The 27,791-nt window shown below is 40.9% G+C and overlaps 2 protein-coding genes across 2 annotated transcripts; both read left to right on the top strand.

Moving 5' to 3' along the window:
- Positions 1–162: 162 nt before the first annotated feature.
- gdpgp1 (GDP-D-glucose phosphorylase 1) lies at positions 163–1,915 on the top strand. Its single transcript, XM_071921212.2, has 2 exons — positions 163–287; positions 545–1,915. The coding sequence occupies exon 2, from the start codon at positions 653–655 to the stop codon at positions 1,748–1,750; it is 1,098 nt and encodes a 365-aa protein (XP_071777313.1). The 5' UTR covers positions 163–287; positions 545–652; the 3' UTR covers positions 1,751–1,915.
- A 9,570-nt stretch (positions 1,916–11,485) lies between these two features.
- Positions 11,486–19,927, top strand: rhcgb (Rh family, C glycoprotein b). Its single transcript, XM_071920616.1, has 11 exons — positions 11,486–11,814; positions 14,279–14,471; positions 15,379–15,529; positions 15,912–16,059; positions 16,279–16,445; positions 16,604–16,741; positions 17,192–17,328; positions 17,620–17,744; positions 18,055–18,128; positions 18,932–18,999; positions 19,750–19,927. The coding sequence occupies exons 1-11, from the start codon at positions 11,592–11,594 to the stop codon at positions 19,781–19,783; spliced, it is 1,458 nt and encodes a 485-aa protein (XP_071776717.1). The 5' UTR covers positions 11,486–11,591; the 3' UTR covers positions 19,784–19,927.
- The last annotated feature ends 7,864 nt before the right edge of the window (positions 19,928–27,791 follow it).

Genomic DNA, 27,791 nt, shown 5'->3' with positions numbered 1-27,791 from the left:
TGTAACATAATATAATGAACGGATTTTTTGAGGGGGTGGTTTTCATAAGAATATCGTACTTTTATTCTGGAGAGGAAAAAGAAGTCAACCGGAAGTACTTTAATTTCTGCCGATGAAGAAGAGCACGGAACTAGGGAAGCTGACATGCTTACCGGCCGGTGCTGGATAACGTGCGCGGCTGTGAAGGGGCTTCGGCGTGCCTTTTCTTTGACTTGGGACTTAACCTGATGAGTGTGTTTGGTCCCAGATATCGACTTTCACTCAGTGATGTCGTGGCGAATAAAGAGGTGGGTAAACTGTCACCTCCAGTCGGTGATTATTTGGCAAACGGCCATCAATTAAAGTAAAAGTCAGCTATATTTTAAGGAAAAGTATTCATTTTTGCATTTCCCCACTCTTTATGTAAGTTACATCAGTTTGCTACTGTTTACAGTGATTATGAATTTCTGTCATGAACATTTTTCAGCCTAAAAAAGTTGAATTTAGGTGGGTCTACCCTCCACTACACCCCTGATTTGTCAATTTCTGTCCACTGGCTCTTCAGGTGACCAGGATGGTTTCCAGGTGATTCAGCAGGACGATACCACACTGACCAACCACACTGAGTTGTACTGATGAATCTCCTGCCTCTCTGCTTCAACATCAACAAACCATGGCGCTCCAGTTTACATACAGCAACCAGGACTTTGTCACAGATTTGCGTCGGCCCAGTGGAAGCGGATCCGGGATGGCATCGCCGCCCACAACGTTTGACAAGACTGTAAAAGCCGGCTGGACGGACAGGATGCACAGGGGGATCCTCCGCTATCACCTGGGCGACCTGCAGACGCGTATTCTACCTGGCCGACACGGCTACGTCGCCCAGTTGAATATCCAAAGAGGGATAGAGAGAAGAAAGCCTCAGGAGATACTGAGCATTCAGCAACAGTTCAATGCCAAGCAGTTCAATTTCAACAAAATCAATCCAGAAGAAATCATATTTGAGATGATAAAGCACACTGGAGGAGGCTCAGCTGTACGTGGGAATGAGCCGTTACCTCGACACTGTAGGATGATTGTGTTGGTGAATGTTAGTCCTCTGGAGTTTGGACACTGCCTGTTTGTTCCAGATCCCTCACGCTGTTTTCCGCAGATCCTGACCCAGTTCTCCATCCAGGTTGGAATTGAATCTGTGCTCCTGAGCTCGGACCCCGGCTTTCGCATGGGATTCAACAGTCTGGGAGCGTTTGCATCTGTCAATCATTTACACCTACATGGATATTACCTGGACCATGAGCTAAAGATAGAATCTATGCCAGTTAAACCATTGGTTCCTGAAAAGGGATTTTATCGCTTAATGGGCTTTCCTGCAGGCTTTTTGTTTTACACGGAGTCTGAGGGTCTGGAGGAAGTCTCCAGGGCCGTTTGTCGACTCACAGACTTCCTTGTGGATGGTAATACGGCTCACAACCTGTTCTTGACCAGAGGATGCCCGCCGTCTGATTGCATACAGAATGAAAAGGAGCACAATTCAAGAAAAGGTGTGCGTATCGCTGTATGGCCCAGAGTATCCTGCTTTGGTGCCAAAGAGGAATCTGCTTTCAACGTTGCTCTATGTGAGCTAGCTGGACATTTACCATTCAAGAACAAGCAGGACTATGATCACATAACTGAAAAAGACGTGATGGACATCATTCAGAGGTATCTTCTGCCTGATGAAGAGTTTCTCAGGTTGGAACAGCAGCTCACTGCTCATTTAATGGATTCATAACCTATGACCAAAGCCATCTTGTGTGTGTAACTGCTGTATTGAAGTACGACTTTGTTCCATTTTGTGCTAAAGTTACAAATTGACTCGGTTAGGCTGATCAATTACACCTACACGTCCTTCATCATTTCAATGCTCAAATTCTGAAATGTGTTGTTGATGTTTGATGAAACCTCAATGAAATAAACAAATTGTCAAGTGGTATCATAGTCTCCATTAAAAGATGAAGAGGCACCCAAATAAGTATATTCCTTATCAATGTGACAGTAATAAACAGATACACACACCAGCTCACTGAGAATTAGTGCAGCATTTTCTGTAGCATAATAGTTATGAATTTTAACTAATTTTAGTATGCTGACAAGTCATTATTTTTTGTCCTTTGAGACCTGTAACAGGGTTGGGTAGACAGAGATCACAGCTATAGATTTGATTAGATTAGATAAACTTTATTATCCCACACAGGGAAATTCAATGCAGTGAGACAACAGAGAAACACAAAAGACAGAATGAGAGCTTGCACCCATATGCACGAAAGACAAGCTCCGCCCCTGACTGTTGCTCCTTCAAATATAACACAACTGACAGCTGAGGTGATTAAAATTAAGCAGGTTTTGTAGTCATGTCTCTCACAAAGCTTTAGTCAAGACTAGGTCACCCACCATCATCAGCTGTTTTTACTAATCTCAGCACATGTACACTCAAGCTGCACTGATACGTTGTTCAAACGTTAATGTTCATAGTACTGGCTCGTCACAACATGACTCTACACAACTATCCCGTGGTCTAGAAAACAAACAAAAGGATTTATTAGCCAGGAACCTGAACAGAATACTGAGAGCATTTTTAAAGTGAAGGCCTGCAGCATCTTCCCCAAAACCTGCTGTCTCCCCTGCAGAGTAAGAGCCCACTGAGTGAATTTACCTTCAGTTCAGTTATTTAGTTTCCTATTCACAGAGCGCTTTTGAATCACAGCAGTGTAGTGATACTGCTGAGCAGCATGATGATCAAGATCAAGAAATCACACACAAATCTTTTTCAGCTACACAAAACTGTAGATAAAGATACATAGATTAACATGACAGTGGCTGTCAGGGCAAAGGGGATCAACATCACACATCCTGAGAAATCAACACTGAGGAGGAGCACATCATCTGCCAGAATGACATCACCAAGGTAACAATGCCAAGCCAAGCAATAAGAGCAATGAGCCTGGCTGCCTGCTCACTCACTCTAATGAGGCTCCTTGTGGGTGAGCAGACAGCCAGAGCAGTGATCTTCTGTATGTTCACCCGCTAACATGCTCATTACCTCTTATTGAGATTAAACATTTGATAAAATAAACATATCTTCTATAGTGATTTTAAGTTGCTTTTGGAAGGTTGTCATGACAAACATTTAGCAGAGTTTTATGATTTTGATTTTGTTGTTTCTCACAAACCTTCATCATCGATAGCTTCAGGCTTGACTTCACGCTGTGCCTGCTGAGCACCTAATGTGGCCTGAATATGAAATAATTGATTACATTTACATGGCTCACATTTACTCACACATACACATATGCAATGCTCACATATACATGCATACTACTGTATACTCATGTGTGCAAAATACTGTGTGTGTCAATGGCCATACAGGTTGCCCGCCCAACCTTCTCCCCTTCTTTTTCTGCTTAAGGGATAAACTTGGAAATTGTGTAGCCAATCAGATAAGCTGCTTAAAGCAGTTTTTCCTGTTTTCTCCTAGAGATCAGAAAACACATCATATAAACTTCACAATGTTAGAAATATGCTCATCCTTATGGTTCCTAGTGATGTATGTTTTATCATCTTTCAACATTTATCATAATATATTCATATTTAGTTTGTTTGCTTAGTTAAAATATTGTCTGAATGTAAATTCTATCGTGTGACTTCTTAGATGTTTTGCTATAAAATACCTTCATACTCCACATTGGTTGTGGCCACAAGTTGCCTCCTGCAGCCTTAATGAGTTTAAATGGGGAAAAGCACAGCATGCCCCTCACTACACAACATCCGAGCAATAGGCTAACAGCATGTTTAGAATTAGTCTATATTTTAGTGTATTCTTATATGGCTATCAACATTACAGCTAGTATGAGTGGACTGATGTCTGTTGTAGGTATGACGAAGGCTAAAGTATGTGGATGAAGTCAGACCTTTTAAATTCTCAACATGCTGTTTCCATTAAAGCTGCACTAGGCAAGATTTTTCTGTAAACACACACCTGTTTTATCAGACTAAATCACAAAGTGGGGCTACAACAGAGAAGAGCGTCCCCTCCTGTTGAGACTCCATAGATTCAAATGAAATTCAGGCGTCGGGTATGTACACTTCTCTGCCCAGAGGAAGTGACAAATTGAAACTTAAGAGTGAAATACAAACTAAGCCTGTGCTCCATCCAGAGAAAGCTGGACTCACCAGCATTAGATCTTTTGCCTCTCTCGTTCCTTTGGTCTAGAGCATCACAGACCGGTCGTGTTGGTCAACATGAGCGTGCTGTGTGCAGTTTACATAAATCATGTCGCGTGATTACTGGATGTTGAAGTTCAAACAGTTATCTCTCGCTGCCATTTGGGGCCGCCATCATACAAAGTTTCCTATGGCAGCTGTAAGTTCTGATAAATGTTTTAATGCATCTCTGCAGTGGCTCAGCTGAAGTATTTTGGTGGAGCGGGATGAAAGAGACGAGAGCACAGCATCGACTGTGGACTTGGGTTTTGAAGTATGAACATTTTGAATTAAATTACTAATGTGATATTACTTGACTCATGATGTAGCTTGTACTTTATTTAATGTTTAAATATCATACTGACTATTGCATCTTTGTTGAATTATTTAACAATATCAGAACAGTGCTGGCTGCACAGTAGTTAACACTTTAATTTAGAATGTTTAGGCTACATTTAACATTATTTTACATCTATTTTACATGTAACTCGTTTTTTTTTTCTATTAGTTCCAGACTATATCTAGTCATTGTATCCATTTGTCACCATCATATCATCATAGCAGAGTCACACTAGTGTATCAGAAGGGCAGCGAGCGACTGTTTATGAGCTTCTGTATTTTCTCCAGAGTCCTTTGTACATGACCTCGCCCACATGATACACAGCTACAGGACAGGCAGTTCCAGACTGGCCTCACTGTATACAATAGCCAGTTGGTGTGTATACATTTACCATTTTCCCACACTGACTGTAGTCATATATACCACCAGTCAGATATACTCTGACTGGTGCTTTTTGGCTTACATTGGACACATGTTTACATGGACCCACATGGCCTTCATTCAAAGTTGTTGTCTTTCTCAGGCTTGAGAATCACAAATACAAAACTCTCATATTCTCTCTCATGAAATAGGCCACTATGGAGGTGGGACAATGCTGTGCATGTTTTTTATCAAGTTCAGCTATCTGCACAATGCATCTTGTTCTGCTGAAACAGAGTGTTATATCAAAAACAATGAATCAGTTGTCATAGTGGTAAAATGGTGCAGTAACAGCCTGAATGTATTAATAGAATCACCTTCAATGACCTCCCAAGCATAGTGTACATTTCTATTAGCTACAGGTGTCTGCTACACCTAGACCAGAACAACCCAGCTTTGACAAAAAGCCACAGCTTTTCCAGCAGGATACATTAATTAGAATACAAAATATATTCATGTACACAAATGGGGTGTTTTCTGATTTCTATGAATTTCTATGTACACTTGAATGATTAAATAACTTGAACACATTGTTTTAAAAGGTTGAATGAAACTTTTCTGGCAAAATGAATATGCTAAAAATGGTTACGGACAAAAAAAAAGATAACAAGATAAGATAAGCTTGAGATAACAAGATAGTTTTGGAGCGAATCCATCTTCTACTAGTGCATCTTGTTGGTTTTAAAGCTTAGGCCACCAATTTTATGACCACTTTTTAAGAACTGATCCTATAGATCATTTTATGAATTTGATTATTCAATCACCCCATATTGGTTAGCCACTATTATGAATTTGCTATTAAAATAGGCTGAAGAATAATATACCTTTCTATAAATTGGACCCTTGTTGCCTCCCTGTATGCTGGAGCTGTGATGCTTGACTGAGTAAAACCTGTCGTGCATCTTTCTAATACCTTGGGGGGCCCAGCACAGATGCACATTATTTACACTTGATGCTTGACAGGTTCAACACTATACAGACGAGGAGACAGCATGGCTGTCTCCCCTACTACAAATGAAGGAGTCAGTACTGCAATAACCAGTGCTGTAATAGTCTGCCTGTATGTTTAGCATGTGTGTGTTTAGGCAAGGCAAGGCAAGGCAAGGCAAGGCAAACTTTATTTATATAGCACATTTCATACACAAGGCAAATACAATGTGCTTCACATAAAACAGAAAAAATACATAAAATGGCATTAAAAACGAAAGAAATAAAGATATTGAGCAGTCACTCTTACACTGGTGACGCCTCTGGTCAGCCAGTATAACTTCTCTGAGAGTGACTCCCTCAATTTTTCCTCTCAAAAGGAAATCAATTTAGATGAGATCTTGAAGGATTCTTCGAAGGATTCTTCGAAGGAGCCTAGAGTCTTTCCAGTGGTCTTTCCCCACCCTATAGGCAGGCCCCACAGCCCCTATAGGACTTGTAAATGTTCCTGTAGAACAATACACAGATCATCCAAACAATTACAATTATAAACTTCAAGAAATCCTTCAATTCTCAATACAGGTTTGAGGATCCCGTCAGAGCGGATAAACTACTCACCAGAGTTCCTCTAGACTCCTGTTGGGGTCCTGTTTGTGACGCCAATTGATGAATAATTTTGTATAAAATAGGTAAAACATAAATAAAAGAAATAAAAGAAATAAATAAAGATAACACATGTTACATCTACATACAGATGATTTAGCAGAAGGCCACAGAGAAAAGGAATGTTTCGAGACAACTTTTAAAAGAGCTGACAGTGGGAGCACATCTCAGTGCTTCTGGAAGTTTATTCCAGTAATTGGGAGCATAATTACTAAAAGCAGCTTCACCTGATTTAGTTTTCACCCTGGGAACAACTAACAGACCGGTCCCAGATGACCTCAGAGGTCTGGGTGGCTCATATCCTAAGAGCAGGTCAGAAATGTATATTGGAGCTAAGCCATTTAGCGCTTTATAGACAAGCAGCAGAATTTTAAAATCAATTCTATGGCACACTGGAAGCCAATGCAGTGACCTAAGAACTGGTGTAATGTGTTGTGTTTTCTTAGTCTTAGTCAGATCTCTGGCAGCAGCATTCTGAATGAGCGGTAACCCAGAGTTTTTTTTGGGGAGACCGGAGAGAAGACCATTGCAGTAGTCTAACCTGCTGGTAATGAAAGTGTGTATCAGCTTTTCTAAATCAGGTTTTGACATAAGACCCCATACTTTGGTTATATGTTTAAGATGATAAAAGGCTGATCTTGTAATGGTATTGATATGTTTGTTGAAATTGAGATCAGCATCCATAATAACACCAAGATTCCTAGCTTGGTCTTTACTCTTGAGAGACAGGGAGTCAAGGTGAGCCCTAATTGCCTGCCTCTTTTCCTTAGTACCAAAGATAATTACCTCAATTTTGTCTTTATTTAGCTGAAGAAAGTTTTGGCACATCCAGTCATTAATTTCCTCAATACACTGAATCAGAGAATCTACAGGACCAAAGTCACTTGAAGACAGAGATATATAGAGCTGAGTGTCATCTGCATAATTGTGGTAGTGAATGCTATTTTTCTGTATGATATGTCCTAGTGGAAGCATGTAGAGGTTGAATAAAAGAGGGCCGAGGATTGAGCCCTGTGGAACTCCACATGTCATACTGACCCTTTCAGAGACAAAGTCACCGATAGACACAAAGTAGTTCCTGCCTTGCAGGTAGTGTCTTGAATCAATTTAAGGCTGGGCCAGAGAGTCCAACCCAATTTTCTAGTCTATCTAATAATATTGTGTGATCAACAGTGTCAAATGCAGCACTAAGATCCAGAAGTACAAGGATAGAAAGCTTGCCTGAATCTGTGTTCATACGAAGATCATTCACAACTCTAATAAGGGCCGTCTCAGTACTATGCTGAGGTCTAAATCCTGATTGGAAATGGTCAAAGTGGGCATTTGAAATTAAATAGTTGTTAAGCTGGTTGAAGACAATTTTTTCCAGGATCTTACTAATAAAAGGGAGATTGGAAAAAGGTCTGTAATTACTTATCACAGAGGCATCCAGGCAACTCTTCTTTAACAGAGGCTTAATAACAGCAGTTTTCAAAGCATTTGGGAAAACACCAGACAAAGAGAGCTGTTAACAATTTGCAATAGCTCATTCGCCAAACAGCTAAAAACATTTTTTAAAAAGCTTGTGGGCAGAGGGTCAAGGCAGCAGGCGGACGACTTAAGCTGTTGTATAGTGTCCTCAAGTGTTGTGTAGTCAATAGCAGTAAAATTTGCCATATTACTTACATTATTTATGCGTGAAGGAAATGGAGGCATAACCTTCATGTTAGACATGGAAGCACTGATAGTTTGTCTGATACTCACAATCTTATCACTGAAAAAGGCGGAAAATTCATCACATTTAGCAGTAGAAAGAAGCTCTGGGGCAATTGATGCTGGGGGATTTATCAGTCTAACAACTGCAGTAAAAAGTGTACGTGCATTGTTTGTATTTTCACTAATGATCTTGGCAAAAAAGGATTGTCTGGCATTTCTCAATTCTATGTTGTAGTTTTGAAGCTCCTCTTTGTAGATATCATAGTGAACTTGGAATTTTGTTTTTCGCCATTTACGTTCAGCCTTTCGGCATTCTCTTTTCCGTTGTTTTACAGACATAGCATTTCTCCAGGGTGCTTTTTGCTTACCAGAGATTTTCACCTTAACTGGTGCAATGTCATCAATGGCATTCCTAATTTGACAATTAACATTTTCAACAAGGTCATTAATACAATGCGCGGTGGGCATTTGTGACATAGATATGGCGTTCATAAAAGCTGCAGCAGTATTATCATTGATGTAGCTTTTTTTAACAATTTTTGGCCTAGCTTGTAGTTCCAGATTTATAGACACATCAAAGAAAACACAGAAATGATCAGACATGGACCCGATAGTGGGTGGGCCCCAACACATGCTGAAACAGACCAAAAGCCTCTAGCATTCTAGTCAGCTCTCTAGCATGGTTATCATTTGGATTATCAACATGAATATTGAAGTCACCCGATATAGCCAGACAATCAAAATCTGTGGAGATTTTGGACAGGAGTTCACCAAATTCATCAAAGAAATTGTTGGACTGTTTAGGTGGTCTATATGCAATCAGAAATAAAACTTGAATAGTACATTTCAAAGTAAAAGCAAGGTATTCAAAAGATGTAAAATCCCCCAAAGACACCTGTTTGCACTGAAACACATCAGAGAAAAGAGCTGCAACACCTCCACTCTTGGTGGTGGTTGTGATCCAGCAATACGTGTACTGGGTCCCAGCTTGATATGGGAAATTTCATGAATACCAGCTACATTGCAGCGGGGACCCCAAGGCCATCAGTTGTTTGCTTCTCCGGTGTTGATATCAGCAATGCTAGTGTGACACAGTGCGCTTGGCGCCTCCAGGATGGATGAAGGTTGAGGGAGGACGTCTGGGAGTTGAATAGGGGGGGGCATGGGCGAGGGGGACGAGGGGGAGAATTGAAGAGCGGGGCTTTGGGGGTGGTGGAGCCTGAGGGCTGGCTAGGACGGGGCGGGGAAGGGGTCGGGGGGTGAGTTTAAGTCCTTTGGCATTCACCAGTTCTTCCATCTTATCTGTGAATCCTAACAGAGGGGAGGCGGGGGAGAGGGAGAGGGAGGGGGAGGGGGAGGGTGATCTGGAGGAACAGAGAGCTCCAAGCTGAGGCTAGGACTGGGGCTGCGGTGAGAGTGACTGGTCATCTATGGGTTGCTGTTGAAGTTGGGACTGAAGTGTGTCAGAGTTGAGTGCATCCGGAAGGGGGGCAGATGGGTGATGAAGGGAGTAGAGGAGATTGTCCGTTAGTAGTTTCACTCCGGACCCGTTTAGATGGCGGCCATCTGCTCTGAAAAGGTCTCTACGCCCCCAGAAGAGGTTAAAGTTATCAATGAAGTTCAGTCCTTTTAAATTGCAGGTTTTGGACAGCCATGTATTTAATCCAAGTAGCCTGCTAAACTTATTGATTCCTCTGTCAGCTGTTGGTAATGGCCCACTGATAAAGGATTGAATCTCTAGTTTGCCAAGTCTGTTAAAAAGTTCAATGAAGTCCAGCTTTAGCAGTTCCGACTGCTCTCTGCGAATATCATTTGTCCCCACATGTACAATGATTTGATTCATTTCTGGGTGGTCAGACAGTACTTGGGGGATTTTTTCACTGATGTCACAGACCGTTGCACTTGGAAAACAACATGTTTTGATCATCTTACCGCTTATGTTTCTGATAGCGGCGTCTCCAACAATGAGAATGTCCAGCACAGGTGTCTGCTCCACTGGGGGGCCAGGTTTCTTGTCCGTCCAAGCCTTTGACTTTAACCCTTTATCTGTGCGCACCTTAGTTCGTTGCCGTTCTTCCTTGTGCAAATGATCAATAGTGGTCGCCATTTCTGATTCAATAGTGGTTCAAATCTATTTTCCAGCCGTAATGTCGGGGATGACTGCAGTCTCTTATTTGCATTAGTCTGCTGTCTATTTGTGTGATTATTTTTGGGCTTTGCGCCGAGCGTATACCAGTGGGTAGCAGACTCAGTCTGTTCAGTTAGTTTCTTTGGTACTGGTTCAGGTTTACCAAGTTTTGGGAAGGTTATGGAATCATTCAATGCTGGCACTTCATTAGCACTCTGAGCCTGAGTTCTAGGCTGTTTTAACTCACCGACTGAAGACATTGGAAGTGTGTCATGAAGTTCTCTGTCATTTTCCAATGCAAAAATTCTGGTTTCTAGTAAAGCAATCTTCTGTAGCAGTTTATGGCACTCTGAGCACTTTAGAGATTCTAGAGTGTGAGGAGGCATCGTGTAATCCCGAATGGTGAAAAAGTTTGAAAATAGGTGATCACAACCTCTGATCACTTTAATCCTGTAGAATTAGTAGTCAACAGGAACTCCCACTCATAGTTTTGTGCTTTGCAGCCGGAAAAACAGAAAAATATTGCCGAAAAATAGATAAGCAGGCAGGAGCAAAGCAGAGAGTGTCCGTAGTGTTGGAGAGGCGGAAGCACAAGTCTAGGGATGAGTTTAGGGAGTTTTAGGGAGTTTAGGGATGAGCTTCCAGCTGGCAACTGTTTGTCTTTCTTCTAACATACATGGAAGTGAGGGAGGAGTTTCCAAGACTTTCTTAAGGTCATGTAATTCCTCTATTAGTTGATGTTGTTTTACGACCTTTGTGTAAACTAACTGATGATCATCTTCCTCCGCTTTAATCAGGATGTGAGGCATATTCCCACTGTTCACCTGTTATTGCAAGTTATAGTAATAGTAGTAGAAGAATTTGTAGATGCAATGCCATTTTTCATATTGTCTTCTAGTTTATCTTAGTATCTTATGAGCAACTAATAGAGCAGCTTGTTAACTGAAGATGTATCACCCCCTGAACAGAGTGTGTATCTGTGTGTGTTCTAGTGTATTCCACGTGCCGTAGTGGAGGAGGGAGTGACAGGGGAGTGTCTTCATATTAATGCAAACACACCTCCGCTCAGCTTCACCTGCGGCTGAGATGCTCAGGACCCTTAAAGGTTCTCTGTCACACGTGCAGAAGACAGTTAAATAGTTCAGCTGTCCAACAGCCCTCTTATCCCTCCTTATTTAAAAAAAAAATAAAAAATCCACAATGGGCTGTATTCAAAGCTTCAGGGAATTGTGTGACCGTTCAAAAAACACCAATGTTCGGCTCAGTCTTCCAGCGGTTTGTTTTGTGTGGCAAACTGCCATGATCATCTTGTTTGGCGTTTTTATTCGTTATGATGAGGAATCTGATACACACTGGATAGAACACAGGAAAGCAAACAACATATCAAGCGACATTGAGAACGACTTCTACTTCAGATATCCAAGTAAGTGAACTGGTGTGACTGCCTTTTCTGTTTTACATGTGTTTTTTCTGTTTTTTTCATGGATAGATTCTCTTTTCCAAATGGATAATTAGAAAAACACTAACTCAAAGATCACTTTTATATCACTTGTATCACTTGTATATCTTATGGGCTGGTTGATCAGACATGGATTAAGCCTAGTACTAGACTAAGATTTAATTTTCAATACAAATCTCTATTGGTTTTTAGTCTAGCACTAGGCTTTATCCATGTCCGAGCAACCAGCCCTATATCTTGTATCTTCATATTTTAACCTTAATACCTATATTTTTATACATGCATGTGTATTTGGCTACTTTCTTTGCATTTTATATGATGCTTTATAAACATTTGTCAATAAATCGGCTGTTTTGATTATAGTGAAATACTGTTTCACCTTGAGTTATTATCAGATTATTTCCAGCAGTTATTCCATACTGCTGACAAGGCTCTGACACACAGGTGCACATTTCCCCTGGGTTTTGATTCTCCTCAAGTTTCATATCTTATCTATACAGGCCATACATGTGTACCTCTTTGTTCTGGTGAAAACAGATTTCTTTCATTTTGATAATTTTAAGAATTTGCTTGCTAGTTTTTAATCTAGGGTTGGTTTTAGTTTGTGTGTGTGTGTGTGTGTGTGTGCGTGTGTGTGTGTCTGTGTGCGCGTGTGTGTGTGTGGGCGTGCGTGTCTATGGGTGTGGTTGATTGTATACTCCCCAACAACCCACGGTGTCAATGTCAGACTATCTGGACGCCATCTCTGCTATGGTGTTGGATGTCAGATAATAAATGTATTTCCTGACACAGTTTGTTGTCTGGAGACCAATCAGGCCTCATACAAAGGTCACGGGACCTTATTTCCAACACTTTGACTGTGTCACCTTTCAGAGAGCATCATCTGAGCGCCCTCCATCTGTGTTGATAGGAGGACAGTACAGTCACAACTAAAACCTTTTTGTCTGTGGAGCTATGAAGCATTTGTTCAGTCTGATGTGATATAACATTTAGTACAGGTGGCTGTTGTTGCATATCCTATAAAAACGATAATGTTTCAAAGTGCAATAGGAGCTTATTGTGCCCCGAGCTGTGTCAGACGGTTACAGTAGTGGGACTGCTTATTGTTGTAAATGATACTGGCTGGTTGATGCTGGTATCCACAGAGAGTGTGTGCTGGTTACGACAGAAATTAAACACTATCTCGTACTGAAGAGAGATCTGTCCCAGTGATTGGTGTTTTTGGGTGACTTATTTATACTTTCTACAATAGATCAAGCTCTCTCTTACTGATTTTGGGGCAGATGTTATTCATACTAGAATAGTTGAAGCTTCAGCCACATGATAGCTTTTGTAAATCTTCAGCTTTTTCATGTTGTTTCACGTTGTTTCAGGCATATCTTTAATTCCTATAAGTCTTAGACACTTTGACACTTTGTTGATAGATGTAAGATGTTTTCTGAATGCATGTAGTTTGAAAATAACATATCAACAACTAATCAGCGAGCAACAGTAAATACATTCTGTCCTTGATTCATGTTCACGTGATTTCCCCTTTTTCATCCCACATTCCTGCATGTCACCCTACACTGTGTTGCCATGTTGTGAAACCAAACTTTCGATATCGCTCCACTGGCATTTCCATTCACTGTAAATTATGTACTTTTAATTTAGTACTTATTCATAACTTAATAGGTTTTTGTAAATTGGTTTTTGCACCCTGATTTGTTATCAGAAATAACATCAGCCATAGAGGTTTGGAAAGGACCGGTCTGTTTGATGCAGTAAGCAAACTGGTGTGGCTGAGATTGATATTTTTCACCACACTGATTAACTGCTTTCAAATTGCATCGGCTCTTTTGAGCCATGATGTTGTTATCATGACAAAGACAGCATCTCATCAAATCACATCATCTTAAATAAGAGAGGAAACATCAACATACTTAGATGATAGAAGGAAGGTAGAATGCAGGATAGGGGAACATAGAATGGAAGCCTTCCCTTCATATATCCAGTAAAACTTGGCCCATAAAAATGTATCCCGCTGACAATGGGTAACTGAATGCCTCTCATAATTCCCATGACCTTTAGTCACAATTGTACATTTTATTTCTATATTTAAATTGCCTCTAACGTGATTGGACTTGGACTGACATAAGCCAACTCATTTCAGAAACCTCCTCTCTCACCCTCTCTCTCTCACCTTCCATTGTTCACACTTATTCATTCATTCATTTTGATGGACAGGTTGGGGGCTACCACAGATAGACAGACAATTGCATTCACACTTATGGGCAATTTAGAGTCTCCAGTCCACCTGACTTGTATGTCTTTGGTCCTTCCATCTCACACTTACCTCCCTTCTACTCCTTTCTCTTCCCTTCTTCTACTCTGTGTCCCAACTCCTATCACTCTTCTCCCTCTCTCCCTCCCTCTGTTTTTGCCCTAGGTTTCCAGGATGTCCATGTGATGATTTTTGTGGGATTTGGCTTCCTGATGACTTTCCTTAAGCGTTACAGCTTTGGTGCCGTGGGTTTCAACTTCCTCATCGCAGCCTTCGGCCTCCAATGGGCGCTGCTGATGCAGGGCTGGTTCCACTCGCTGGACTACACCGACGGAAAGATCAAGATTGGAGTTGAAAAGTAAATGTTCAATTTTGTTCTCAGTGTTTTAAAATGATCCCCTCTTCTTTTTCTTCTTCATTTCGTGATGCTTGAGTAAACTTTGTAGTAGTCTGATCAAATAATTTTTTACAACATTACAAATAAGCAATGTGATTGAACAAGAGGCATTTCACCTGTAATGTTACTGAATTGTACTCATCACAAAACTTATATACAACATATATATATACATATATATAACATATTTGCATGCTGTCAAAAGCTTAATTGGTCAAAATTGATAGTTGATATGAATTTTTTTTTTTTTTACTTTGACTTTTTTTCTGAAGGCCAAATAAAAAAAAGACAAGCAAACACATTTTTAAGTACAAGGTAACTTAGTTGTCCACAAGCAATAGAAACTTAAAAAACAGGATTTTGTTTTGCGTAACTATTAAGTAACATGTTTGATGGGAATATGTCTCCACCTGCATGAAAAAAAAAAAAACAGCCTTGGCATAGACAGGAAGTGGAGAAACCAGTCTGACATTATCCTGCATAGATATTTCCTGGCAAAAGAGATTTGCTGTCTGTGGACACAGCGGTAGAATGGTAAACAGAAACTCATATGTGCAAATGAAGCATTATGATACTATTGAAGCGCCGCCACATTGTGTGTCAACAGATATGATAGGTGTGTGTGTGTGCGTGTGTGTGTGTGAGTGTGTGTGTGTGAGAGAGAGAGAGAGAGAGAGAGAGAGAGGGGTACGTTTACCATTGGTTCGGTGCCCATAATGACATATTGAATCAATGTTCTTGAATCAGTGCATCCTCAGACTGATTAGATTTTGCCTCTTATATTTGGGTAATACAGATTAAAACACATTTCTCCTCAGATAGCTTGTTATGTATACTACATTTTGGCTTGTGTTTGTTTTGCTTTTAGCCTGATCAATGCAGACTTCTGTGTGGCGGGCTGTTTAATTGCCTACGGGGCAGTGCTGGGGAAGGTCAGTCCAGTCCAGCTGATGGTTCTTACTCTGTTTGGGGTTACCTTGTTCGCTGTGGAGGAGTACATTATCCTCAATCTCATACATGTAAGTTTGACTCTACTTCTTCATACTTTCAGCTATCACTCTGCTCAAACTTTAAAATGTTCAGGTACTTTGTATGACCCTGAACCTGAACCAACTTTTTGATTCTCTTTATAGTTTTTAAAAAATGTAACTTTACTAGCTACTTAGCAACCAGCTATTAACACACCAGTAATCACCTAGCAACCACCCAGTAACCCCTTAGCAACTAGCTAGTAACATCCTAGCAACCATTAATACTAACACTACACTATTACAACTGGTACTACTTCTGCTGCTGCTACTACAACTCCTACTGCTACTGCTTATCTCCAGTAGCTTACAGCTAGCCCACACATTTTCTCCAGGAAATATAGCTTTCTAGTTTATATTTTCCTTTTTAAAGGCCAGAGATGCTGGAGGCTCCATGGTGATCCACACGTTTGGTGGTTATTATGGTCTTGCCATCTCGTGGATGCTTTATCGGCCTAACCTGGACCAGAGCAGTCGCCTGCAGGGCTCGGTCTACCACTCGGACGTCTTTGCTATGATCGGTGGGCCTGATTTACAGTAAAGAATACAGTAAAGAATTGCACATTGGTTATTTATAGTACATAGAATCGCTTTTGATTGTTTTCTGCTCTTGGCAAAAATCCAGTGCTTCCCGTTATTCCAGTGGTATTCTGCTTTTATAGTAGTAATTCAAATTGTGTAATTATGAAATAATGTTTATGAAGCCCTTTTACCACTACCTCCACCGCCTGTCTGTGTAGGAACCCTCTTCCTGTGGATGTTCTGGCCGAGCTTCAACTCAGCCATCACAGACCATGGGGACGGGCAGCACAGAGCGGCCATCAACACCTACCTGGCTTTGGCCTCCACTGTGCTCACCACTGTGGCCATCTCCAGCCTCTTCCAGAAGCATGGAAAACTAGACATGGTACTGGACAGTAGTGTTGTTATTTATTTTGCCTTGATATGAAGCTGTACTTTTTCTATTTCACCTGATATACACATCCTTCACCAAATAAATGCTTCAGAAATATCAAACTGATACACTGGATTTCTTCTCTTATTAACAAACATTTTGTGCCACAGGTTCACATCCAGAATTCGACGCTGGCTGGTGGTGTTGCAGTGGGAACTGCAGCAGAGTTCATGCTGATGCCTTACGGGTCTCTGATAGTCGGATTCTGCTGTGGCATCGTTTCCACGTTGGGATATATCTACCTCACGGTATGGTAGTGTTCCCCTTTTTCCATTCCACTATTAAAGGCTAAACTTTTTTTTGTTTTGAATTTTTACATTCAGCTATCAACCTTACTGTCTCCTGCTCTATAATTGTCTATCAATCAAGTCATCCAGCTACAAAACTTTAAATTAAATTACAACCCACTTTGACACTTCACTGTCATATAAAAACTTAACCAAATGTTTTTCCCCTATTATCATTATTATTATTCATATTCTTTTTTTGTTATATCTTATATGTGAAACAAAGAAAGTATAATGTTTACAACCGTAGTAATCACTTGATTCAAACTTTTTGTCTCTCTTTCTCTGTTGTTCCTGTTCTGTCTATTAATTGTCTGAGTATTAAAAACTAAACAAAACTAAACCAAACTAAGCTAATTTAAAATGTTAGGGTTGTATAGTAAGCTCGTTCATGTGTCTCTCTTCTCTTAGCCATTCATGGAGAAGTATCTGAAGATCCAGGACACATGTGGAATCCATAACCTCCATGCAATGCCAGGAGTCATAGGTGGCATCGTGGGTGCCATCACTGCCGCAGCTGCCACTGAATCAGTTTACGGCCGTGAGGGGTGAGTTCTCCTCGCTTGCAAAAGTGACACCTGTTACAGAGGTCAGAGGTCATGACCTGGCCACCAGTAAATGGTCTGTAAGCTTAAATAGAGCTTAAATAGAGCTTAATTAAATGAAAATGAATGATAGCTTTTAAGTTCTAAACGTGGTGGATAGAAGATTGTCAACCAACATTTAAGGAAAAGAAAATTAAATGAGTGATATTTGTATTCTTGTGGCCAAATGTGAACTTTTGTCCTACTGTGTACTTTCCATTTTTTTTAAACAAGACCCAAATCTTTGTTTTGAAGGCTGATCAACACCTTTGACTTTGAGGGTGATTTCAAAAACATGGTGCCCACGCGGCAGGGCGGTCACCAGGCCGCTGGGATGTGTGTGGCGATCTGCTTTGGTGTAGGAGGAGGCATCTTGGTCGGTGAGAAACACATTTTTAAAAACCGGTTTGATGAAGCACTCTTCAGTTTGCTCATGTAAATTGTCAGAATGTATATATGTGGGGCGTCCTATGAATGTGACGCCCTGGGGTCGAATCCGGCCCAGGACCTTTGTTGCATGTCATCTCTCTCTACTTTGAACTATCTAATAAAGGCGGTAATGCTAAAAAAATTATGTATGAGGATGTAGGAGGAGTGTGTTTTAGTAAGACGGATGTACAGGATACATATAAATACAGTGTGTGTGTCTATAGGGCTGACAGCTTTATGATTTGTTTGTATTCTTCTCAGGTTGTATCCTAAGATTACCTATCTGGGGAGATGCTGCTGATGACAATTGCTTTGATGATGAGCCCTACTGGGAGGTGAGACACTAATCTTTAAAGCCAGTTTGAAAAAGGAATATCGATATTAATTCACCCTTCTTTCAGTATTTCATCCCACAAACATTGCAAAATTATATTAATACCAGATTGCTTAAAGGTCCCATATTATTCTGTTTTCATAATTTTGTTTTCAAATTTACAATGGCTCAAGATAGAATAATGTTCTTCATGATGTTTTGCAAATTAGTTTAGTTCATGTAAAGGGTATTTATGGAATGAATTTGAAGACTAAGTCCTCACAGGCAGAACAATCACAATATTTCAATATTTCAATTCAAATGAGGTAAACCTGCAGAGTGGAGGATTTCCACTTCATCTGAAATGCCCTGTAAAAAAAGGATGACATTTTGAAAATACAATAACTTTAAATTTAACCACTCAAACAAAATCAGACTTTAGCAATGTCTACATGAAACATCTTTGATCATATGTGTGTATAAATATAAGAAAAATTGAATTCCTATAATAGGGCCCCTTTAAGTTTTTTGAATCAAATTTTGATTCATAATGTAGACATATTTTTAGTTTTGTTTTTATAAAGCCGTTGGCCTGTGGCTGTTTCTCACCCATACTTCACTGAATGACATACAGTCACACGTCAGCCAACCACTATTTACAAAGAAACAGTTCATCATTTTCCTGTCTTGGATGGTGGTATGGCTTTCTGGATCAGATGTTATATGTACCACAAATTATAATACGTTTTAACACAGTGCTTTCATTTTGTTGTTGGTTCTGTGTTTTTTCCTGAATGAAGATGATTGAATTTTAATTGTTCACAGCTACCTGAGGATGAAGAGAGCATTCCTCCCATCCTGGAATACAATAACCACATGCGGAACAAAGAGGTGTAAGTGTCCCTTTTGCTTATCTGACCTACTGACAACAGGACTCCTGGTCATGGTGATATCATATTCTCACACCACGCGACTGATGCATGTGCCTTTTGTTGTTATGAAATGAAATGTATTGCGATAAATGTCCTCAAGGTGGCAGCAGATCCCAATTTGCGGTGGCGACATGTGACTCATTGTAATTCTTGTCCCTGGTTGGGAATATGCATTCCTAGTGTTGAATTCAGTGTGAACAGACTGTGAAGAAGAGGTTGGGGTCAGCATGGCAGAAATGTCACGTACGCCTGTGAGCGTCGAGGGTGAAACGCTCTGTGTTTCCACGTGATGCTCACCTGTGCTGTTTGTTGATAGGGGTTTTCACAGATCTGCATGTTCTATTCAAAGTGACCTTGGACTTCAGCAACACAAGTCATGCTTGGTCTGGAAATGGAAATGATACTATTAGAAAAAGGGAATTTCATGCATTTATTGAGGGATTCCACAATACTTTATTGTATAATGAATGGGAGAATGTGTTCAGTGCCATCTACCTAGTCACACACAGAGATATCCAGCCCAAAATTTTAAGAAGGAAGAAGGAAGAAGGAAGAAGGAAGTTAATTTAGTTATACCTTGGCATCACACTCTGTTTATTGAGATATGTTTAATGTATAAATATTGGAATATTTATTATTTACTCTAGTCTGTCTATTTAATGGTTGTGTCAGTTTCATTGTTTGTAATAACAGTTTTGTTTTTTTTTGCAGAGCGGAATCAAATTTCACTGTGGAGCAGAATTGATGCTAGGTCTTGATCCTGACGGATCTCCCTCTGTAATCCCATGGCCCACCTGTTCTGTATATTCTCCTGCTGGACACAAATATTCATTCAATACAATTATTCTACACCCATCAAAAATAGCTATTATCCATACACTGAAAAAAAGTCACTGTTAACAAGTTGTTTGTCTAGTACTGAGTCTTAAAATCTTCTTTTTCTTAACTCAAGTGAAATAATCTGCCAATGGAATTAGATAATCTCCATGTTACCAGAGAATTTCTTAAAATCAAGTGACATTATCTTAATACTAGTGAAGTAATCTGCTTTATTTTAACATACTGTCCTTTGTGAAACAGGTGAAACTGCATAGGAAATTATTTCACCCCATTTGAAGAATTTTTCACTTGTTGGAATGGGAAACAAGATTTTAAGGCTCAATATTAGACTAAATGACGTGTTAAAATGGATATTTTGCAGTGTAGACTCACAGCTATTTTGTACTCCTCAGTAACATAGGCCTATATCAAAAGGTTTGGCAGGACAATAACCATGACTTTAACTCGTCAGACAAAATCATAATAAATGCACCATAACAAAACAAATGACTGTGACACTGTTAGAAAAGAGAAAGTCAATCTCATTGTAATTGTCAGAACAAGAACAGCGTTCTTTTTACTTCTACTATTTAGATCCCTGGTTGTGTTTTACTGTGTTTTAGACTCACTTGTGTTCATTTGATCTGAATTGCACTTTAAGGATGTTCAGATGGAGCTTTCATATCGTACTTTTTTCACCTCTTTTGATTTGTGTCTGTCAAAACGTCTGTGTGGAGTAATAATGCAGGTGAAGTTAAAAGTGAATGCACAGAATTCTACCATTATGAACTATTATGATAAGATGTTGACTTCCTTTGTTATCTGTATATTTGCATACTTTTGTTTGATTTATCTTTTCCTCATATTGTGAAACATTGAGAAAAACAACTCCAGTGATTTAATTTTGTGTGTCTTCATGGAGAAACAAAGATAACCTTTACATTAAGATGTAATGACAGTCAAGTAGCATGTTACTGAATATGAATGAAAAAAAAATGAAGAACTGTGATGTTTGAAACTAAGTTATGCTATGCCATAAAATATATTTTTATCCAGATATGACATATCAATCTGAAAATTAATAATTTGGTCAATAGTAGATCTGTACATTTACAGAATGTTTTTATCATCTTCTTTTGAAAATTGATCTTGATCAGTTAATTAATGATAAGGTAATTGTGAAAATTAATAAATTGTAATTATTGCAGAAGTTATGTTATGTTTATTTTCTTTGGATTTGGATTCAACAAGTCAATTTGGTAAATTCTTAATATTTACAAGTCTATTTTGTGAATTCTTAATATTTACCATTTTGTAAAAAAAAAAAAAAAAAAAAAGGAGGAAAATGGACTACAAATGCAAGATTTACTAAAATCAAAATAAGAAGCAGTATAAAGGGCTTCATATTTCGTTCAGCTGAGAATCCTCCGCAGTCCGCTCTCCAGAGGGGTCAGACCAAGGGGAAGGGTCACACCCTCATCGCTCTCTCGGGACACTAGTGTGGCCAAAAACAAACTAGACCCCAGCCTCATCATCGTGACCTCGGGTCAAAGGGGAGGAAGAGAGCAAGGTCACTGTCAGGGCTGCACACGTACGCTGCAGTCCGTCATTTTAAAAATGACAGAGAGAGAGAGAGAGAGGACTGTATGATAAATTCCTGTGCATTCACATATACTGAGGTACTATACTCCTTGATTTTTTAAAGGGATTGGTAGAAACATGGAGGAGTAGATTTATTTTAAGTGAAACAACCCTCCAACAGATAGGATGAATTAACGTGGCGCCTAGTTTGTCCATAAATATGCCATTTCATTATGCGGTTTATTTCTGTATATCATAAGTATCCAGTCTATCCATCATTTTCTGATGATGGCTGCGCCACCGGGAATTTACATGTACTCTGTATTCAGTTCACCTGGTTGTGGCATTTCATTGGTTTAAGAGAGCAGCTCATGGTGGGAGTGTGGATGATTCCCACACATGAGTAGCAGCGAGGAATCCATCTCCTCATCTAGTCTTCTGTCTAACAAAGGCAGGCTTAGTGCTGTTTTCTTTTGTCATCAGTAACGTGTTTGAGTAAAGGAGGTAATGGTGCCACAAGTGCTCCAATTAAACGAGATGCAGCCCTGCTGGGAAGAAAGGGTCCCCCTCCCTGCCCCCGACACCCCCCCCTACACACACACACACACACACACACACACACACACACCGGGCCCCTTCTCAACCCAACCCCCCAGTTCCCGCCCCAACTCTACTCATGTTTATTCATCAGCCACTTAAAGGGCATATGCAGAGGCCTGTTAAAACTAAATCAGACTTTTTTTTTTTATGATACCAGGCCTTCCCCTTGGAGGTCAAGGGAGCCAGGCCTTATGGGCTCATGACACCTTGGGTTCAGGAGCAAGTGTTTGAACGCCCGGCTTTACCCTCCATACTGACCACAGCTATGGCTTCCACTGAAAAAACACAAACTGGCGGTCAGGATTTAGAGGAAGAGAGTGAGACTGAAAGACTGAAAGAGCAGAGTGGGGTACACAGAGTCCGCAGCGAAGAAGAGAAGGTGAGACGGAGAACTTGAGGAGGCAAGGGGGCATGAAAGAGGGAGGGCCGGACACAGAATGAGGCCTCACTTCCATTGCTGATGACTGACTGCCTGCCATCCAGGCTCAATCAAGATCTTTGATTGACAGCTTCGGGGAAGGAGAGGGTGGGAAAGAGGGTTCAGGATGAGAGCTTAGAATGGAAGCTATACAAAACATACTCCCATACAGGGGGCCAGAGAGACGCTCATTAATGATAAAGAACATACCAGGCACTGTATGTTTTCTCTGCATGCCAGTGATGCTGGTTGTGAGTTGAGATTAGTTTGTAATCTGCTATACATCGTGAGGTAGCATATACAGAACACTACAAGACCAAAGGCTACGTGGGAGGTCGTGTTATGGCACCTCTTGGTTGATTATATTGCGGGTATCTGGATTTTTGTTACTAATATTTTTACGGAACTCAATTTAAGATGAAACCATTGTTCAGAAGAAACAAAATAATATTTCTGACAGTAATTATGCTGTAGGACTTCCCTATTCATAAGACCTTTCTAAACTCACAGATATTTGTCAATCACTCTGTGTTACGACCCCTAAATCATGCCTAGGGTACCAAGGGGAGTAACATAAACTGCATAAAACTCCACTGAGTTCACTTTACAATTATCCGAGAATGCTTGAGGATCCACAGGGGTTAAAGAAGTATTCAGGGACGTATGTTCGCTCCCTTATAAAGAGACTTGTAAAAGCCGCTATTGAAAGCATCCACAAGTCCATAAAACTGTTCATAAACTATTCAAGCACCATACTCTTCTCCCTCTGTATTTAGTCTGCACATGTTTTATGCAGCTTCAGTGTCCCCTAAAGGTTATTTCTTATAGCAGGTGCGTCTGACTTCCGAAACATTTCACATAGTTCAGATCTGGACTATAATTTGGGGTAATTTTGGTCCAATCCTTGCCCTCTGAGTACCATAAAGTGCGTGCATTTCCCACCGTCCGTCCCGTCCCGTCCCTTCCCGTCCCTTTTCTGCTCTGTTTGCAACCCACTGATGAACCTCACTGCTCTGCCCGCCCCAGGTATCCGCGGGCCTCCCCACGCCACTAACTGTCCACAGAGGCTGCTTAAGTGTCCCTATCGGACCACAGTGGAGAGGAACAGCAGATTAGCCATGATCCTATCCGCTCGCCGCTAGCCCCTTCATACGCTCCGTTACACCAGCATTTAAAAGGAGGAGGGAACGCCATTCAGGCCCATGATATGAATCCCAGACGTAGGGACAAGAACAGGGCTTTCACCCGGTTCACAGAAAAGACCCTTTCTGGCACCCTCTAATTCTGGTTGCTACGGGCTCCCGGGTTCAATGGTGGACTCCTGTTGTGAGGGGACAAAGCCTCTCAGTCATCCAGCCATGGTTGCTAGGGGAGGCAGAATGTATGGGGAGGGACGGGCTGCCGTTGTCCCAGACGAAATGTCTCTCTTAAGGCGGGCGGGATCTGGTGATTGACAGGTGGCTACACGCTCCAGTGCGGATCACCCGGGAGGTCTGGGGGGCCTTATATCTGTGACCGTGTGTGTGTGTGTGTGTGTGCATAAGTGTGTGTATGTGTCTGGAGGAGAACGGCAAGAGTACGGCAGGTTATGTCGGTTGGCAGGATGAATGGAGGGGTTGGGGACATACAGTAGGTTGGAGAGTATCTGCTGGCGCCGTTTATTACCTGCAGGGGGAGCTCCTTCTGCTTCATATTTGCAGATAGACTTTGAATCGGCCTGTAATAGTCTCCTGTGTTGATGTGTCTGCCTGCATGCCTGGGCCCCACCAGGACATCCATCACTGCTCTGTGCCCCCCGTAACCCGGTGCCCTCACAGAGCTGTGTGCAAAGCTCCCTCTGTGTCTCTCTCTGTGCCTAAACTCAGAATGCAGCTTGTTTTTTCCAAATAAACTTTAAAGGAGCAAAGACTGTGTCGTACATTTTGAATTAAATGAATTAAAAAATTGACTGGCACTGCAATTGTGGAACGAGCTCCCCCATTCTGTCAGAACGGCTGAATCGCTACCCATCTTTTACACTCTTTACATCCTACTTGAATTAACCTATCATGTATCTATCTTCTTCCCCTTACTCTTAATGAAAAAAACTACACTTAAAAAAATGCTTATTCCTATTGAAGGCTTAGCTGATGAAGACTGTGATATACGGTCAGACTACTGTTGACAAAATGTACTTATTGTAAGCCGCTTTGGGCACAAGCGTCTGCTACATGACAATATTTTGAAATTTCAAATTACTACTTCAGAGAGTGCATCATAAATTAAACGGGAATTTAAGGCTGTGGTTTAATCTTCAGTAAAACCATTGGGATGGATTTGTGATATTTCTGATTCTTTGTGTCTCTCCCGTCTATCCCTCGTGTCTGGGAACCAGCACCCTGCCAGTCTCTAGACATCAGTGCACCCTGATCCCACCCACCCACCCACCCCAACCCTCCAGGCCATGGAGGTGAGCGGGGACAGACAGGGGACGGGGTGGGGATCTGAGGGGTACAACACCCAGCGCCGTCTCCCCCTCGGTTAGACGTCTGGGACTGTCTGAGTTCTGCTCTCCCAGACAGGAGCCCTTACAGCCCTCAGATGCGGCCCGCGCCCTTCCCCCTTCCCCTTGACCTTGACTCTCTGTCAGCGTGGCCCTCCAGACAGGCTGGGGTCAAAGGCTAACACAGCAGCCACACATCAGACACGGTTCGAGTCCCCTGTGTCTGTGTGAATGCTGAATGGTAAATCACCCTAAAATCAGCCTGTTGGAATGTGGCTTTTTGAATTCCTGTAGAGATGGACCCAAAGACCTCAGGGAGGCGGCTAGCGATCGTTGTTAGTAGCTCTGAAAACTGTAAAATCAACTGTTTAGATTTCGCTGCATTTATCCTCTCTCTGTTTCTTCCTGCCAGAATATGGACATGAAGTAAAATGTAGTAAAATCTAATAAAAAAAAAAACATTTCCCTTTGTCAATGGTTGCCACATGTACTACAGAATGATTTGGTGAATTTTCTTCTATTACGAAGGTTCTAGAATGTAATTATATTGGACAATGATTCTGCACATTTATGTATTTGATTCATTCTATTAATCTTGATTGTATTTATTTGTGCTATATATGTGCTTACCTAAGTGTTTTGTCTTTTTATGTTGTTCTTGTAAGGTACTTTTATGTATATTTTGTCCTCCATGCTGCCCTCTTGGCCAGGTCTCTCTTTCAAAAGAGATTTTTAATCTCAGTGAGACTTACCTGGTTAAATAAATAATAATAAATTTGCAATTTGTACCGTGTGCAATTTGGCAGCAATCATTTTTTTAAATGTTTTTGCACAATGTTGTGTTTAAAGCACAAATGTACAACACCTCTACTTTTACTCTTACAGAGAATCAGCTTCCAGTCACAATGAATACTATTTACAAGCAGCCATGCTAAACATTTCACCTTTTACCTTTGACTGCTGATTCATGCCGTTCAGCCAATCACAGCGGAGCTGCCAGCATGTCGTGACAGATTTGTGAGAGAGGGGACTGGCTTTAGCCTCACATGGGTTTTTGAAAAATGCCAACCCACAGAGTGTGCAGCTCTGATGAGTCGCTCTACGCCTGACTGTGAGCATGCGCATGGATTTGATTGTGTCTCAATATGAGTTCATCTCTCTCTCTCTCTCTCTCTCTCTCTCTCTCTCTCTCTCTCTCTCTCTCTCTCTGTCTTTATTCTGTGTCTTTCCTTCCCTCCTTTCTCTTTACCCCTTTGTCTTTGAATCAATAGACAGACTGGCATCTGTGCATTCTCTATCGATATAAACATGCTAAGGTTCTCTCACTGAAGCCTCCATCATTCTGTCTGCTCATACATGCAGATATGTAAATCAGCCAATGTCTGTGAAAGAGATTTTGCATCATAACAGCCCTGTTCCTTTAGTGTTTGCTATGATATTCTGGACCTCAACCACACCCTGCATGAGGAGAGCAAAGTGCTGCACCACAGGAAGGGTGGCATGGACAAAGCCAGCAGTCGCAGTAGAATTAGAGGATTATTTCGTTGTGCCTTTTGTCCTCAGATAGAGACATGGACAGTGATACACACAGGCAAACATAAGCACACTGGCAAACAGCACATAAACAATCACACACACACAAAGCACCCTCTCTTCTCTCACCTACACACACACACGGACACACGGGCACACACACACACACACACACACACACACACACACAGAGTCAGAAGGAGCATCAGTTTGGCTTTACACTGGCCTCAGACCACACAAGCAGAATAACTGCCTCCACTAGTCCAGATACCAAGGTGCCTTCCTGTGCCAACAGTCCTTAGTGGGTTATATAACCCAAACCTGCAGCTTATCACCTGTTTCCATTGTCTTTTTATTGCTCTTGGCCTTCATACTGATTCTGAACAAAAACTTCCTACTGTGCTAGATTTTGGTGTGGAGAAAATTCTGTTCAGAATTTCTACATTTTCTCCTTGCTCGAAATTGAAACAGCTCTTATTGAAATAGATGTCAAGAGAATAGCACAAAGAGTGTTATTTTATAAGTATATTATATAACTATATTATGTAGGCTAAGCATTATACAATAGTGTATTGATTTATTTTAGTTAGCTGCCTCTCTTGCTCTTTTTGAGAGGCAACCAAGTCAGATAAAAATTATGTCTCCGCTCATTCCGAGGAGATGTTTTAATGGCTCACCGTCATTCTTAATGTCAGGACTGCCAGTAATTTCCAGTGTTTTATAATGGGCACAGCGGGTCGTCTCCAAACTCTCGGAGCGTGCAAGTTTGCACCACAATTTTCGTTTAAACATTTCATGAAAATGAATTCAAACAGATGGCGAATTAATAAACAATTAAGCAATTAATTTTTCTCAAAACAGTTATAACGAAATGCAAAGGGAAGTGGGCTGTCAGCGGCGTCCCGCTGCATGCTTATTGTGAAATAAGCCTCAGTCACACAAATGTAGGCCCGCCTGTCACACACACCACAGTTTCTTCTTTTCCATTTGGCCTGAGTATGCTCGAATATATGTGGCAATTCACTGTGTCATAAGGTACAAATTATCAATTATTTTAAAGTTATTAGAAAGCTTACAAAGACTTTTCTGCAGATGTCAAGGCTGCAAAATGAAATCTAATAGACTCATAACGCTTGTTAGAACATTTAAACATGTCTCTTTATTTTCAATTCAGACTATTGCCTATACCAAACTGACAGTGATTTATTAATGTGCTATGTAGCCTATAATATAGGATTTATAGATGAGAGAAAGCCGGTGACGCGGTCCTGATGCCAGAGGCCTGGCCCTCAGAAGACCTACATTACACCGGCTGTCCAT

This window comes from Centroberyx gerrardi, chromosome 4 (genome assembly GCF_048128805.1).
Source record: "Centroberyx gerrardi isolate f3 chromosome 4, fCenGer3.hap1.cur.20231027, whole genome shotgun sequence".
Lineage (NCBI taxonomy): Eukaryota > Metazoa > Chordata > Actinopteri > Beryciformes > Berycidae > Centroberyx > Centroberyx gerrardi.
Note: the sequence above shows the minus strand (reverse complement) of the source record. Positions and strands in the feature narration are given on the sequence as shown.